Genomic DNA, 18,072 nt, shown 5'->3' with positions numbered 1-18,072 from the left:
ACCAATACTGAGGTATCCTCTTTCCAACAAAAAAGAATCATCAATATCGGTTCTCAAATTCCGGAGTTTGTTGACATTATTTTGTAAACCGACTTTTATGTAGATTTTGGTGCTGATTAAAAAAAAATACATCATATTTGTCATCGAATTTCGACCTCAGTGGCCATTCTGTGAACGTTGGATGAGGAGGACCCGGGTTCGATCCCCGGCCAGGTCAATGTGGAAAACTAACTTTTCTATGTTGTCTCGGGTCTGGGTGTTTGTGGTACCGCCGTTGTTTCCGATTTCCATAACACAAGTGCTTTAGTACTTTTGGGATCAGAGCAACGTTTGTGATATTGTCTGACATTAATTAATTAATTAATTTATTATTGTAACTTAATTATAATTTATCGAGTTCTTAGGTTTTCGCGATTGTTACACATAGGAAATGAAACTAGTTTTCCGGATTTAAATCGTATGTTTGTTTTTTCAAACAAACCGACGGGCAACCGTGACCATGGGACCTGTAAAGGGCTCGAAACGTCGGTTTGTTTGAAAAAACAAATATACGCGATTTAAATCCGGAAAAATAGTACTTTCATTTCTTAATTATAATAATAATTAAGTTCAAGTACCTCTCTATAGCTATAATTTACTTATCTAATCTAACAAATTTACTAATCTAAAAATTTACTAATCTAACAAAGTCAAAGAACCACACGTATTCCATAGGTAAAAAAAAAATTACACTTGATAATGTCACATTTAAGCTACTGCTCGTTCACTACGCTGATTTCCTTGAGAAGAGCGATTAAGAAACTTTAGGGATTGCTCTTTTCAAATAAACTTAAATGCTATGGAGTACACTTTGAATCAAATTTGTGTGAAATCTAGAGCCGTGTCCTCTTTCCATACATCTTTATCTAACGCTTAGTCTTCAATTTTGTAATATGACTTTCAATCTAAATATTTTTAACGTAGTTTTTAAGCTTAGGAAATAATGATCTTAACATTTGCTCCGGAATCTTATTGTAACAACGTATACAGTTCCCCATGAAAGAGTCGTTTACCTGATCCAATTCCACACATGAAATCTTAATAGTTCATTGAGTAGAAAGATCTGTGATATCCTTAATAATCATAGATCCACCTCTACTTAAGTTCTTTCTTATGAATGAACTGATTATTACATCATATTCTACGTTGTTAATTGTTTCGTAGTCTTTCAACCAGTGTTCTGTAACACAAAACACGTCAACAGAAATATCATGTAAAAAATGACTTATTTCTAATGTTCAGCCAATAAAGTCTTGAATATTTTTTTTTAGATTTTTCTGTTATCGTGTTCTTCAGTTTAAATTGAGGTTAGTAATAAGTATACTGTTGCTACTTAAATTAGGAGCATTGTCGTGGAACTTTGTTATCTTCTATAATAATAATAACGCACACACTCAACATAGCCCCGCACTAGGGAAACCCTGTGTTACCGGTGCCATGGACACACGCATAGACAACCACAAATGACACCCAAACTCACAAGAGAAATAAATGTAGGCCATACAAATATTTCTCCTGACCCGGTAATCGAACCAGAGACCTCTGGGTGGCAGAGCAGCATAGTAACCGTTCGGCCACGGAGGCAGTTTCTATAACAGCAACCTTAATATTAAAAGATAGCAAACTAGCTATGTGTGCTAGATACCTTATGAGTGAATATAAATTATTCTCAAAAAATTTGAAGTTCCTTACGAACTTAATAATGTCATGCCAAATTATGAATATGCGAATTTATGTTATATACATACTTAATATGAGCGGTGCCTAGGTTAGAGCAGTAAGGGAATGCACTTAATATGAATTTACACCCACGCTTCTCATGTATTCTCAAGAACACGGTAATGCTACTATTTATTTCTTTTTTTACTAATATTATTATAATTTTTTTTTTTTTTGCGCACACATTCAACATATCTATATATTAAAATCACCTATTATAAGAATCACAGTTGTATATTTAGTATAAAGTTGTAAACCACTTAACAGTGTAATAATTTGACTTTAAAAGAATGAATGAATGGATTTGAATTTGAAAAATGAATTTTTTAAAAGTAGCTCCATAGAGATAGCTTTAGTTAACTACCTTTTGTTTTAAGTGGTTACTTAGGTGGTGACCTAGTTCTACAACTATTTTATCAGAAAAAACTACAGGTCTTCTGGATGGACTGGTAGGAGTTCTAATAGTCTTGGCTGACTGTTGAGTATGTCGAACTTCAACAGGTTTAGTGGAGTAGATACGTTTTCCGACAACAACGCTGGCATACGATGCACGTGCTAGTTGCGTTTATGATGTAGGTGGTGGGGATGGAGTCATCATCATCAATCATCTCTACTTGTGCATCTGTTTCACTAATCTGAAGAAGGATTTGAGTAAGTTCTATATTATTATTTAATTTTAGGAAGACCAACGGCTATCTTACATAACATAAACTTAAATAAAAACGGAGAGCCAATTATAGGTCCTCACCGGTAGACACACATTAAGTTAATTAAAGAGCTATAAATTATAACTATATAACTAATAATTATACTATATAGGTAGTGACATAATCGCACACACAACAATTAGCTACTCACCAAAAAACAAACCACTAATAAGACGCTTTACCGATGCAACACTAGTGTTAAAAAGGTCAATATCAACCTGCTTGGACAATGCATTGAAACTTTTACTCGCACGCATGAGATATGCATTCCGCCGAAAGTTTGAAGAGGCCAGAGGTACGCACAGAGGTGAATAAAACCTAAGGGTCTTTGCAGGGGCTCCAAGAGAAATCTTGGATACGAGTTCCGGGGAGTCAACGGCACCACAAGCAATTTTTTTCAAAAACACTAGATCAGCAATCTGACGCCGCATCTCCAGTGGCAAAAGATGATGTTTCTTATGATGTTTCTTTCTATATACTCAGTACCCAGCTTTTAAAGCTCATTAGTTGCAGCTGAAAATTGTTCTAGTTGTTTCTGAGTAAAATGAATGTCTTTAGTTCGCGATTGAAGATCTAACTCCAGATCTTTTCACTCGTTATAACAATACTCAACTTTAAACGTAAGTGTAGATAGTAACTTAATAAGCAATCCAATTCAGGGATCACACAATACATAATATTCCGGATGTTGTTGCGGCTGCCGCGATTCTGTAGCGCGTCAGGAATGTTCGCCGATGCTCATGTAGACGGATTTGCCGCCATAATGAGAAAAAGAGCGGCATCCTTGATGCGCAGAGTTCGTGGTAGCGGTAATAGCATTGTGGGTATTGTTGCTGGCAGGGTCCAGGGTTCATTTTTTGAACACTGGACTAAATTACATGTATGTCCTAAACCCAGCACGTATTTATAAATTTGTTTATTTCTAACACTAGTATATAACGAGTTCTTAGGTTTTCGCGATTGTTATACATAGGAATGAAACTATTTTTCCGGATTTAAATCGCGTATATTTGTTTTTTCAAACAAACCGACCAACCGTGACCATGGGACCTGTAAAGGGCCCGAAACGTCGGTTTGTTTGAAAAAACAAATATACGCGATTTAAATCCGGAAAAATAGTTTCATTACTAGTATATAAGTTTTAGTTTGTTATACTAACCAATATGGATGAAATCTGAATTAAAGTATTTGAATTTGAATTTGAATACTCGCATTTGGGTTCATTTGGGTTCCGTTGTAACTTTAACTGAACTCGGGTTCAGACAAATCCCAAGTACTCCAGATACTTTTCTAGAATACCCTAAAATGTTTTTTTTTTCTGTTTAATTGTTTATTTCCGTTAAACAGTATTTGTAAGGAACACAAGTTCCATTTTTTCTCCCAAATCCTGGAACACATCTGCAAGATGGTGAGCAATATCTTAAAATAGTAATCGGAGGTATGTTATTAAAGTCACTGGCCACAACATCTTTGCAATCATCAGTGGGCACGTAAGGTGGACAGCTCTGGTACTTCTCATTTGGTCGAGTGCATGGAAATGGCGCTGAAAATAATAGCAGATTCTAATTATTCACAATTTACATAGTTACTCACAGAACAATAAATACAGTAGAAGTGTTAGTTAGCGTCCGACACGTGCCAACTATAGGTCTCGTAAGACCTACTTAAGCTCAGTCCACCAATTTCGCTTTGTATGGTACGGTTGTGTCATTCTTTCGTGCGAATTCTCTAAAATCCTAGAAAAATGCCTTATTGTACTGTTTTAGAGTGCAAAAATGGTAGCCGCACCAAAATTTTTACCCGTGGTGTTATTTCGTATCATCGGAAAGTATAATTTTTAGAAATATTCAAGTTTCTGTTTATCGAAATAGTTTTTTTGTTACAAGAAACGAAAGCAAAGCCCTGCAATATGGTCACTTCTTTTTTGGAGAACTAAGTTAATAATTCCAATACGGCAGCACATTGATTGAAATCTCAATACAATATCAAAACAGTACCTTACAATAATAGGTATTGATGGTATCGAATCAACGATAGACGGACAGAGTAAAGTTTAAATAATATTAACAATCAGGAATTTGATATTTGTTTTTAAATTTGAAACTACGACCAATCAATATCAAGATTTTGTAGTGTTTCAAATTATGAGTGTGTGTGTTTTGGCAACATAGACTCATGTTAAAAGGCTTTTATCACATGAAAGTCACAAAAATAATACAAACTTTATTTGCGATAACGTAACAATGTTTAATGATTGAATTAATAACATTATTTAATTTTGTTTTTTTAATTGTTTATAATATAGATATAATTCCACGCCAAACTCATAATTATCGGGCTCCAATTTATATTGAAATTCCACATTAACATTTTAATAGAGGTCACGGACTTTTTAATGAATGTATGAAAAATTCTTTATCACACAGTCATTAGGTTAATGCAAATATGAATACAATTAATCTACCTACATTTAAAAAATTATATATAAATATACAGTCGCAGTAGAGCTCCCTGTGAAACAGTTAATCCGGGAAAGTACTGCCACCTTACCTATTTCTACCGCCAAGCGGTAATATGAACATTACAGTGTGTTGTCAACTTATAGTGTCAGAGTGACGCGTGCAATGCAGTGCCCCTCAAATCTTTGCTACCTAAAGCTCTGATTGGCACTAGAACTGCTATGAACAAGCATGTCGCTTGATATCATATCAAATATGACTCTCCTAATTGCGGTCGTAAACCTCTCTCCTAAAGAGTTTTGTATATGTGGCCTTATTACATTAAGGATGCAATATCAACCCTCGATGCTAAGAGGACATTCTCAATTAATCATTTTATGTTTACATGTGAATATGACTCATCGACATAACGAGATTAATGCGTGCTATCGCTCAAGATACTGATTTAAAAATACATTGCCCTGAAAAATTCTAGTGATAATGTTAACGCATTTGGATAGGAGTGGGACAATATAAGTCAGTAAACAATAATTGTAGGTCCTCGTTGTAGGACAGTCATTTTGTAGAAAAAATATCGTCCAAATTAATTTCAGAGTATTAAATTTAGAGCCCTGCATTGGCCTGAGTAAGCCACAACATAATGAGAAAATGTAAGGGTGGTTACACACGGTGACTTTTAGCAGCGTATTTGCAGTGATTCAGTCAGTCATTGATTGTGATTCAGTGAGTCAGTCAGTCTTTTAGCAGCAATAGAGCTTGTGAACGAGTTCGTCCAGAGAAGTACTGCCACCCTACTATTTCTGCCACCAAGCAGTAATGTTAGCATTACTGCATTATGGTTTTGAATGGTAAGGGTGCTGGTAACATAACAGACACATGGGATTTGTCAACTTATGTCTCAGGATGGCGGGTGCAGTGGCAGTGCCCCTCAGATCTTTGCTATTTAAAGCTCTAAGTGGCACTGCAACTGTTATGGACAGGCGTGTAGCTTGCCATCAGCCGTACGACTTGTTCATCCTGTCACTTGATATTATAAAAAATAAATAATAAAGGGACTAATCTGTAAATGCGTGCAACTTAAGCAGCGATACAAATGCGATGCAAACGCGATACAGCCGCGATACCTTTTTATGGTATTGGAGATTCACACGCGTGTTTCCATCGGTTCAAACGTGCATGTAAGCATCGATTCAACAGCGCGTTAGCATCAATAATTTCTTCCGTATACAAAGGAACAGATGGCTATAGCGTGCTCATATTTGTGTATAACTTAAAATCAAATCACACTTTGTTCATCTTCAATTAACAATTAACGCACTTTAATAAATACACCTTTAGTACGAAATTTTACATTCCATTCGCTCAATAATTACGGAGTTGATACAAAAATATTAAACAAAAATTATTTCGTTTTTTTTCTATCTAGAAAATCTGCAACAAGCGTGTTTTCACTTCGATAAAATAGAAGATTGAATTCGAGTTCATATGTGGCTAGACATTAGAAATAAAACTATTTTTTCCGTATGATCCGCGCCGCGACCATATGATCTGTAAAGAGCACGAAACGATGCTTTGGTTGGAAAAACAAGTATACGCGATATAGACACAGAAAGTTTCATTTTCAAAAGATTGAATTATCAACAAACAGTATCAAGATCAGCACATTGAATAAGGAATAATCCGAAAAGTAAAGCGCACACAATAGAGACCCTTAAAAAAAGGCTTACGCAGTCATTTCACCTTTACAGAGGAAATGCTTGTCGATACGAATATAACACAGGTCACACGGAGGCATATTTTTTAATATTCATTGTCGTTAATAGCTTATACGAAACTAGGTTACACACACAGAACAATAAATACAGTAGAAGTGGTTAGCGTCTGACGCATGCCACCATTAGGTCTCGAAAAACCTACTGACTGACGGACTGAGCTCGATGGACGATTTTCACTTTGTATGGTATTGTTGTGTCATTCTTTCGCGCAAATTTTCCAAAATTACAGAAAAATGCCTTATTGTTCTGTTCTGGAGTGCAACAATAATAGCACAGCACCAAAAATATTACCGGTAGCAGTATTTCATATTATCGGTAATTCTTATTTTAATAAATTTTTAATTTTCTGTTTATCGAATTGATGCAAAATCGTTCGTCGTAGTCCAGCTACTAGCCGCAAGATGGCAGCACGTTGAATAAAATTTCAATATAAAATCAAAACGTCGTAACTTGCAATAAAGGTATTGAACTTAGAACGATATAGCAACTGGGTACAGTTTAAATAATATTAACAATACAGAATTTGTCACATCTTTTTAAATTAGAAACTATTACCAATCATTATTAAAAACATATGATTTATAAACTATTATAAATCATATGTTTGTGTTCACTTTGGCGACAGCGGTTCCGAAGTAATCCAGGCTTAAAGCACTTCCATTGTTTTTTTCTTCCGTGTTTACACAGCACTTCTCAAATTCAGCAGTACTTCGTAAGTTTACATTGTCAAGTTGGTAGAGACCTTTTACAATATAAGTCGAAACTCACTGTCCCTAAGGACTCACCACACTTATTAACTGGCAACATCTTTCCGTGTCAATAAGTATCGTGTCTTTCTATAGATAGATAATAGATATTATTAGATAATAGATATTTACTGTCCCTGATGATTAATAATAACGCACACACTCATAGCCCCGCACTAGGGAAACCCTGTATCGTGGGTGATATGGATTCGCACATAGGCAACCACAAATTATACTCAAACTCACGAGAAAAATAAATATAGGCCATACAAATATTAGAGGCAGTAAATCAGTAAATCTGGTATATCTGATAATTATCTATGCTGATACATAGTTTTGTTTCTTTATTTTTTGACTACAATATAAAAAACACAGAAAACAAATTTAATAGACTCGAAAAAATCTTTGGGCAAACAATTTGGTATGAGACCTTTTTTTTAGATTGACATTTGACATATTTGGGTCTGTGATACACAAATACATGCACGACCCTTATTTTTTCATATCTTTGGGCACGACATTGCTAGCGGGGTGGTATTTTGTTGCTCTAATTCATTTCATAAATATGAAGACTGTTATAAAGGTACATTATCGTGATAGGTAAATTATCACTGAAAATTATCACTTTGAACCCTGCTTACTTATACAATTTTTTGTGTGTAAATAGTTCAAAAATTTACTTACGGCATTTATCAATACTAACACAGGTTCCAAATCGATTTCGCCTTTCATTGAACGGACACTTGCACGCCGGTTTTGGGCAGACAGACGGTCTATCCGGTTTCTCACACGGTATGTGATCCGATAGTTCATTTGTTGGGCAAAAGTCGTAGGAACAGAACGATGGACATTGGTCAGGTATCTCGCCCGGAGGACATTCCATAGCTAAATTATAAAAATAACTCATTAAAAATGGCATCATCTTCATTATTTACGAAGACCCGATCGGTATGGAAGCAAAAGTTCAAATACTACGTTCGATTTGTTTCATTACCGGTTCTGCAGACGTAAACAAAGTAACCCATATTTAGAATTTTTTCTAAATAAACCCTATTGTACAACTATAATTAACTTACTGGTACCATAAATACGGCTATTGTAAGATTGATTGAACAGTTAAATACGAGTAATTGTTTTTACATCTACATTCCTTTCCTAATCAAAGCAATTGTACTTGCACATTTTATTAGTTTTTTTTTATCAACAATTTAGAAATAACACAAGCTTGTTAAGATCTTACGTCACGATCGATGCACATCCCTTGTTCGGTTATAGGACAAATTCTGGTTTCGACAGGTTCGTGATTCGGTACATTCACTATACGACAGACAGGTGGATCGTGCATATTAAAATAATTAATGTTTTCTTATAGTGAAATATTAATGTGGTATTACAATTTATATACTACATTTGCGATAATGTAACAATATTTATAAAACTATACACAAAATTACGGTACAAAGAGTGGAGCGGTCTGGTTTGGGCATTTGGAAAAACGACGAAAAACAGATAAGTTGATGTCATGAGTGCTATCACCACGGGGTTAAGGTGGACATGAACAGGACATTTGGCTAGAATGGACCAAAGCAGTCACGGAACGGTGACCAAGGGGTGTGACGATTCAGTCAGATTTGCAGGATAGCGCTGGATGCGAATGGCCTAGGATGGGGATGAAACAGGACTGTGAAAGTCGGCACAATAAAGAGTTTTATTTTTATTTTTATAAAAACTAAGTGACGCGACGGGTGAGCCTAATGGCAAGCGACACGCCTGTCCATAACGGTTGAAATACCACTCAGGGTTTTAAATCTCAAAGATTAGAGAGGCACTGCCACTGCGCCCGATACCCGGACACATTAGTTAACAATCCCTAACTCTTCGAACCCGGAACACAGTAATGTTCTCACTACTGCTTGGCGGCAGAAATAGGTAAGGTGGCAGTACTTCCCTGGACAAACTCTTTCACAAGGAGCTCTACTGCTACTAGTCCTGCCTATACCCAGCAGTGGGTTGACGTGTGCGGAATATGATGGACAGATTAACTAACTCACGTATTAAAGTCGAATTTTTGCTCGATATGTCCTTGTGTCCTTAATCATGGACTCGACGAAAACTGAGTTGTCGTCTAGTCTCCGTCGCCTATCGTCGAGTTACCGCAGTGGTAGCTCATGATTACCACTGACGATTTCGAAACGTATCAAGCAAAAACTCAACTTAAACACATGATTTATCCGCTACTTTAGTTAGCATATATGAGTGTCACGGTAGTTTAGTAGTCGTTTTTAGCAGCAGTAGAGCTCCATGTCAAAGGTTTGTCCTGGGAAGTAGTGCCACCTTACCCTTTTTCTGCCGCCAAGCAGTAATGTTAGCGTTACTGCGTTCCGGTTTAGAAGGGTAAGGGTGCCGGTGAAATTACAGGCACATGGGACTTGTCAACTTATGTCTCTGGGTGACGGACGCAGTGGCAGTGCCCCTCAGATCTTTGCGATTTAAAGCTCTGAGTGGCTCTGCGTGTACAGTGGACAGGCGTGTAGCTCACCATCAGGCGCACAACTTGTTCATCCCGTCACTTGATATTATAAAAAAAAAGTTACCTATATCCTCACCTGTAGAATACCCAATTATCACTAGATTGACAAACACAATGCACGTCATTTCGCCACTGAGCCTTGATCTTGAATGGTTTTTAGTAATCAAGTGTGACTTATTAGCAGGATTTATTAAGCTTCGAGGAACATAGACAGAAAATGGAGACTGCCTTACGACAACATTTTTTAGGTCCTGGACCTGTTCGGGATTCGGGAAATTACTTAAGTGCATTAAAAATTGACGTAATTGGGGACAGGCAGGTACACTATATTTATCTTAACATTGCGACACAGTGGGTCGGATTAGCAATATTGCGGACATTAGATTTTTTTCACGATACCTCACTAAAAAACCTATTGTTTACTACCTAAATTAAATATTGTCATATCACATTTTGCCATAAATCTAATAGTTTAGTAGGAGAAAAATAAAATTCGTATTTTTCTATGGGACCACACTGTTAGTACCCCATCGTTACGAAGTTTTAGTCGATCCAGTTTTGGAATCACTACAGTAATTATCTGAAGTAATAACAAAACATCATGTATGACTTCGAAACAGAAGTTTTAATTTCCTACTGAAACAAATAAACACGAAAAACCAACCAATTTAGTTTTAATTTCCTATATGTAAAGCAAGAGACTTTAATTTAAAACAGTTTTAGTTCGGAACCCTCAAAACTGTAATAAGATTCTTCGATACAATTATTTGTTATCAATGTATTCAAAATCCAATAAATAATTCGTGATTTCTAAAATTCCGGGATGAAAACATTATGATTATCATTCCGGTATTTCAGAGTGCGGTATTATCCACTCTACATGTACTCCTTCTTTGAAGTTTAGGTATATATACTCAATCCATTCCGATATTACTATCTACTATTCTTTATATGTCGCACCCTTTTTTATTTTAAAGAAGGCTGGCAAAATGTGTTAAGCATGCAGGAGTTTTCTGATTATAACATGAAAATTGAAAAAAAATCGTAAAGTCAGAAAGTTAAAACGTATATCTAGAATGCCTAGAACACGAAGAGTCGTTGCGATAGTTTTAGGATTCTGCAGGAATGTCCATAAAACAGAATGTTAGTAATACAAATCTTATTAACTCTAATTAAATGTATTAAGTTATTATTATTATTAAGTAACTGTTTCCAGTTTGGCGGGAAATAGTCTTTTGTAAAATGTATACTTTTAAAAAAAATTAATGAAATTTCTTTTTTTGTAGGAATTTTCCTAAACATTCTGAAAAATTGGTGTTGCAATAACTCGTCCCTAAGTTAAGATATATATATTCTAATCTACCTAACCCAAATAATGTCAATTTTTAATATACTCAAGTGATTTTCCGAATCTCGAAAGAAATCCTGGAACTAAAAAATATTCTCGTAAGGCAGTCCCCTGTTCTGTCTATATTCCTCGAAAAAACCCTAACTATTCCGATCACTGCTAATTAATGTATTGAACCAATAAACGTATTCATGAGCAGTTTTTGCCCATTTTCTGACGCGTATAAGTAGTTTGGGCGCGCGTTTAGTATGCATACCTATAGAAAATAGGTCTAATAATACATCTGTAGTGATTCCAAGACTGGATCGACTAAGACTTTGTAATGATGGGGCGCTAAATGTATGGTCCCATATATACATACACATTTTTATTTTTTCCTACTAAACTATTAGATGTCATATCACATTTTGCCATAAAAAATGTGATATGACAATATTTAATTAGGACAATAAGATTTCTCGATTGGCATTTTTCTATTAAAGAAAAAATCTATGTCTGCAATATCGCAGATCCGATCCACTGGGCGTAGCAAAGGTAAGATAAATATAAAGTACCTACCTGTCCCCAATTACGTCAATTTTTGTTATTCTTAAGTGGTTTCCCGAATCTCGAAAAGGTCTGGACCTAAAAAATATTGTCGTAAGGCAGTCTCCATTTTCTGTCTATGTTCTTCGAAAAAACTCTACCCATTCCGATCCCTGTTTATTAGTCATTTTGTTTTTATATATCTCATGATCAGATCATATGGCCAAAGATCTGCCATGTTTCTAAAAACGACACGTCCAAATGAGTAAAAAAGTCCTCGAGCACTTTAAGCCGGGTACTCATTAGCAAGCTGCAACTGTAACGTGACAGATACAGTAGCGAGGTTATAGTGTGTTCGCGTGAAACAGTCTTCACTTATTAGAATGAGTACCTGGTCATCGTCGGGTCACTGCGAACCGCACATGTTCCGCTCGCGGCGAGCTCGCGAACCACGTACATACTATTGCGTTTACTGCTCGCTAGTGAGCACAAGTCGTAAAACCTAACAATCATAAGTCGTAAAACCTCTTGACCTTTAAATACAAATCTTAATTTGTATCATTCCTCTGACCACAAAGCCAACTTGATACTTCTTAGAAGAACTGTATAATTCAAAATAACATTAAAAAAAGAACATACAGTCGAATTAAGAACCTTCTCCTTTTTATAAGTCGGTTAAAAATCTATTAACAACTCAATGCAATAAACAAAACTGTACTTTTTGTTTATGAAAAAAGAAATACAAATTGCATAGTGACATCTGTTGCATGACTTGTGAACTAACACAGGTAATTTACTACTTCAAAAATCTGCGTAGGGAAGAGAGCAACCCATTCCGTCACGGTAACATCGTAGTTCCAGACACAAAAAATAGATGTCACTTTACGACATCGAGAAAATTTTCACTTTTTGTTCTCACTTTGGGATAGTCGTTGCTCCATGGAAATAATTAAGCAATGATAACGATAAGAATGATAACGATAAATTTTGAATACACACGGCGTATTTACTTTCACGAACGCGCGTTTATGGCGCCTTAATGGCTCAAAAAGCAAATTATTGCGATTGTACCTATTGAAACGCGCGCAAACGTCGCGTTGCAAGCAAGAAACTTTATACTCCAATGGACTTTATACTTAGAATTTCATGTTAAAGACAATTTTTGCTGTGATTTTTTATTCTTTTCACACTCCGTGTCTAGTGCAATGCATACGAAATAAACACCCAAAAACGAATAGTTATAATATAGTACAGTTACTTTTTTTAAATGTTATCTAGCAAGCGATTTCTCTTAAATCTATTTTAGGATATGTTTGAAAAGACACATTATGAGTGCTTTTATATTTATTTGGTTGGTTCACTTAAAAAACTAATTGAAATTAACAAACAAAACTAAATTCAAACTATTTATTATCAGAACGCGTGATACATACGCGCGACTACAGCGTAACTGCCGCGTGTATACGCGCGATTGCAGGCGCCAATGAATTTGTGAACGTCTGCAAAGATTTACTCTCTGCGACTGCATTGCGTTTGAATCACGATAACGTGTGTCGTCGGCGCGTATAAAATACACCATGTTCATAGGCTCTCATCACGTTTAGTAGGCAGAAATTCGCCAACAGACTTTTCATGTTAATCATAAAATATGGATAATACTTTATATTTATACGGTGATTGTGTTTATAAACACAGACACACACATATATATATATATATATATATATATAATAAAGACAGGGAAAATTACCGTAACCAGTACTGAAACTGACCAAACAGTGGAATTCAAGGTGACAACTGTATACCTAGTTCTACTCAAAGAAGTTTTCCAAAAATATTCATCATAATTTTATTCAGGAAAAACAAGTATTTTAAGCATGTCATATAAATATTTGTAGAACGACATAAATTATACGTAAGACAGAATTTGATCGCGTCATCCTAAAACAAATATTTATTCCATGTAATGTAATGGAAATTCTGATGTAATAAACTATATAACGTATATTTAATGATATATAATCAAAAATATTACTTTAGTTTAGACAAAGCGAAGATATTATTTCTTTATAATGCGACGTCATGCCTAACGCATGTGACGCGTGTTTCCAGTCAGCCTGTAAGTCGAATCGTATTGTAACAAATATCGTTTATAACAAAAGAGGTTTTGTATGAACAGGTTTTTTCGACACAACTGTTTACTCGTAGCATAGAGTTTATAATAATAACGGCTTCTCTGAAACATTCAGTATTGTGCGAAACAGTATCAATGTAAACGTAACAATGAGAAGACTAATAACGTTTTGCGTTTTGCTTCTTTTTTCTACTCTCACTGGTAAGTTCCCTTTATTAATTATACACTATTTTATTAATTTACGTATTTTATTAATTGTTACGATTTTATTAAAGATACATACATGGTCAATATTATACAATATTTGTTTTTTCTTTGTAGAGTCAATTCCTTTCCTTCCGGAATATCAGAAAGAGTACCCTAAACAATACCAACCAGCTTTAGCGAACACATATACGAACTTCGCGCAACCTCAACCACAGTATTCTGATTCTAAATATGAAGGAGTGATAACAAGGAAAACTATATCGCAACCACCAAACTACAATTATGCCATTCGTAGCCCATCTATAACCCAAGGTCGAACAGTAGAAGAAATCCAGAAAAAACTACTGGAAAACCGTCCTTTCATCAAAGAAAGGATAGACTATAAAATTCAGCCACCACATACTCCAGTTGAAATTAGAGAAATTAAGTTAAATACTGTACCCGAGCCGTATATTCCGCAAAATTTCCGACATATGGAAAATGTTAAGAATATTGGTAATATTGATCCAATTAGACAATCTCACTATACAGAGCAGTTGCCTTTAAGAAATTTACCACAAAATTTAGCTTCAAGTGGGTATGCAATTCCTATTAAAATAGATGATCAAAGGAAAAGAGCAGCTGAAATCCTAGCAATAAAAGAAGCAGGGATAGCTCGCGCAAGTGCTGGAACGTCTGCTTTAAATGCAAAAGAAGCACAAATAGCTCGCACTATAACTAAACCGAACTTGAAACAAACAAATATTTATACTCCACTAAAACAATATCAAGATGCTAATTCGCCATCAAGTGAGTATATTGTCCTTCAGTACACTTATTGTACTCATAATAATAAGTATAGGACAAAATATGATGAGTATGTATATATATTTAAAATAACTTTATTTCAGATTATCATCAAATTAGACAATTAATACAGTCAAACCCTAAACTTCAGAACGTAATAGCGTCGGTAAAAAACAAAAAGCGCTACTTAGTAGTACATCCAGATGGAAGAGTCGAACATGTAGATAATTTAGAACCCATTATACAGAAACATCCTGAGCATATTTTGGTTAACGCTAGCACATTAATGAACCATGTACCGAAGATAAATCCACATACTTATCCCGTTGGTGCTTCAAAACCCAATCCTCCACATGTTCCAGTACCTATTATTCCCAATGCAGCTCCCACAGTTGCGACCGCTGCGGCTGCAACGGCAACGACAGTTACAGGCGGTCCAATAACCAATCCTGCACGTGTTCCAGTACCTGTTACTCCCAACGCAGCTCCCACAGTTACGACCGCTGCGACTGCAACGGCAACGGCAGTTACAGGCGGTCCAATAATCAATTCCGTACTAAAACCCCGTATTTCACATGAACCAGTAAATAAGGCCCCTGAGACGTCAGCAGTCATTAAAACACCTGTCACTTTGTCACCCACTAAAACTTCAACCCCACCAACAGCAAAATTAGCTGTTCCTGCTGCTCCATCATCATCGTCAGCAGTTGTGGCTTCAGCTACCTCAGTTCCCACTATCCCAAGTACACCAGGTGTTCCGATACCTCCCAAGACCACAACAAAAGACGGAACCATGAATAAACTGCATGCTGCACTCACAACGAAATCAGTTGTCCATCCACCAGTTATTTCTAAGCCTACACCGAGTGCTCGTACCCATGTTAATACTTTGTCTGTCACTGCTCCACATAGAACAACATCAAAGGCATCGGATATACCAACAACAACATCAAAGGCACCGAATAGTTCTGTCTTTTCAAACTCTTCTTCTCCAATTGCAACGCCTTATCAAACAACTCCGATAGTTAATGTTACAAAGTCAATTCCAACTAAATCAGCAACTAGCTCTCATTCAACTGCGACCTCTGACACTGATTCCTCTACAAGTAAAGTCAATTCAGATTCCTCGGTATCTACTTCCTCTAATGTGACCATACCAAAAATCGATACTGATTCAGCTATCACAGATGAGCCGTGTTTAACTGTGGATGAAAGCTCAACACCGGTTGAATCATGTGCTACTGCAGAAATACGCGATGAAGTTTCATCTGACGTCAGTGATGATATTACTGTCTTTGGTAAGATAAATATGTTATTTGAATAGTTTTTTATCGTGGTTAAAATGTTCACTGTGTCTTTCTGCTTTTAATATTTTTTTAATATAATTTCATTATTTGCAGAGTTAGATAGATTAGAGAATCAATCAGTGGGTGAACCAGTAGTCTGGTTCGAAGCAACTGACTCAGATTTTTGGGACCAACTTCTTGAAGATGAATCATATAATGTAATTTACTTTATTAACGTACCACCTCAGCCCATTATAGAGAAAGATACCAAAACCACGGTATTTCCTAATGGAACTATAGTTGAAGAGATTACAGAAACTAAAAGAAACAGAGAATGTGGTAAGTTTTTATCGAGTTCTTAAGGTTTCGAGATCGATTCGATTTCAAGATTGTTATACCTAAGAAATGAAACATTTTGTACAAAAAATACGATTTTTCCTATGGCAAGTTTAATTATGAGGGCTTGGCTTACTACACGTGTTTTTTATGTTTGTTTAAAGTTACGCAATTGCTTCAAAGGCAACCAAAACAACGTAACACATGTATGTAACGTTAATATATTGTTTTCTTTTCAGATGAACCCATAGTAACAAAAACTGTTAGATTAATAGAACCAAAAGAATAATAATTGCCTACAGCAATAAAGCAAAGCTAGGGCTTCCAGTTTTGCAGTACATCTGGTCCCTGGAAAAAACCAAAACTCGGTGCGGTCACGAATATCCTAGAAACAAAACGAGACTAATTCAAAAGAAGGATGCCATATTGTAGGCTAGGCTTTAGGCAATCCGACATAGTATTTTAATCAAGCTCTTTATAAAATGAAATAATTATTTATGAAAGTATTTTTGAATTTTTATATTCAGTACGTAAGAAAGAAAGGTCGTTTATTGTACTCATAGTATCAGTTAGAGAGGATCTGTTTGTGATTTTATTACCATCATTCTTCAATCTCCGCTCTAAGCTCCATATAATAAAATAAAATATCTCTCAAATATATGTAAAATAATTCCGATAAAAGTGGCTATTTAATACTTATTTAAGACTATTTAATTAATTGACTTGAGTCAGAAAGGTCTCGATATTCCAGTAACGAAAACATCAGTCTTGGACACTCGAGCATGATGTTTTCCAATCGTTTCTTTTTCAGACGAAAAACACCAAAATTTCCTCGAGACCCGCGACCATTTTAAAAATTGAGATTCTCGAAATGAAAGCTCTAAAATGTTACATAATTCCTTACATTTAACTGTCACAGTAATATTAATAATCTATTTGTAAAAACTAGCCCATGCTCCGTTTATTTTTGTTTTGTATGTTTGTAATAAAATCTATCAAACTGATTGCTTTGGATTTTTTCATTCCTGGTTACAAAAACCAAAACGTTTTCGATCATTTTCTAGTATAAACAAGTTAACGTAAAATGTGTTTAACATCGTATAGTTAGTTAATAATAAGTTACAACAAAGTAATAATCGCACCGGCCATTACAAAACAAAAAATGAAAGAGCATATAAAAGTGCTTGAAAATCTACTTAAAAACGGAAAGGGAATAAATAGAAAGTGAACTCAGGCTCAGGTTACAAATTGTTTTGTAATCTGAGAGCTCAGGTTTCTAACATTTCTTTTATGTAAAAGTCGTGGCATGTACCAATTAGAGTGCTCTTAAATTTTAGTACTTGTTTCTAGTTTTTGGATTTTCGTAATTGTTACACATTGGAAATGAAACAATTTTCTCGAATGTTTGTTTTTTCAAACAAATCAACGTTTCAGGCCTTTTACAGGTTCCATGGTCACTGCTGACTGAGATGATT

At 35.4% G+C, this 18,072-nt stretch overlaps 2 protein-coding genes across 2 annotated transcripts; one reads left to right on the top strand and one right to left on the bottom strand.

Annotated features, from left to right (window-relative positions):
• Positions 1-3,636: 3,636 nt before the first annotated feature.
• On the bottom strand, positions 3,637-10,076 carry LOC113236837 (small proline-rich protein 2H-like). Its single transcript, XM_026473036.1, has 3 exons — positions 10,052-10,076; positions 8,130-8,330; positions 3,637-4,008 (listed from the first exon to the last, which is right to left on the bottom strand). The coding sequence occupies exons 2-3, from the start codon at positions 8,326-8,328 to the stop codon at positions 3,788-3,790; spliced, it is 420 nt and encodes a 139-aa protein (XP_026328821.1). The 5' UTR covers positions 8,329-8,330; positions 10,052-10,076; the 3' UTR covers positions 3,637-3,787.
• Positions 10,077-14,101: 4,025 nt separating this feature from the next.
• Positions 14,102-17,590, top strand: LOC113236585. The gene is made up of 5 exons (XM_026472724.1): positions 14,102-14,183; positions 14,304-14,978; positions 15,080-16,273; positions 16,376-16,600; positions 16,837-17,590. The coding sequence occupies exons 1-5, from the start codon at positions 14,132-14,134 to the stop codon at positions 16,884-16,886; spliced, it is 2,196 nt and encodes a 731-aa protein (XP_026328509.1). The 5' UTR covers positions 14,102-14,131; the 3' UTR covers positions 16,887-17,590.
• Positions 17,591-18,072: the final 482 nt, after the last annotated feature.

Source organism: Hyposmocoma kahamanoa, unplaced genomic scaffold, assembly GCF_003589595.1.
Source record: "Hyposmocoma kahamanoa isolate Upper Pololo Valley unplaced genomic scaffold, ASM358959v1 92, whole genome shotgun sequence".
Lineage (NCBI taxonomy): Eukaryota > Metazoa > Arthropoda > Insecta > Lepidoptera > Cosmopterigidae > Hyposmocoma > Hyposmocoma kahamanoa.
Note: the sequence above shows the minus strand (reverse complement) of the source record. Positions and strands in the feature narration are given on the sequence as shown.

Bases quoted from the DNA above. Each gene is read 5' to 3' on its own strand.
- LOC113236837 (XM_026473036.1), bottom strand. From the start codon at position 8,328: ATGGAATGTCCTCCGGGCGAGATACCTGACCAATGTCCATCGTTCTGT. The intron at 4,009-8,129 runs GTAAGTAAATTT...TATTATTTTCAG, and splicing joins TGTTAGTATTGATAAATGCC to CGCCATTTCCATGCACTCGA.
- LOC113236585 (XM_026472724.1), top strand. From the start codon at position 14,132: ATGAGAAGACTAATAACGTTTTGCGTTTTGCTTCTTTTTTCTACTCTC. The intron at 16,274-16,375 runs GTAAGATAAATA...CATTATTTGCAG, and splicing joins TGATGATATTACTGTCTTTG to AGTTAGATAGATTAGAGAAT. The intron at 16,601-16,836 runs GTAAGTTTTTAT...TTTTCTTTTCAG, and splicing joins TAAAAGAAACAGAGAATGTG to ATGAACCCATAGTAACAAAA.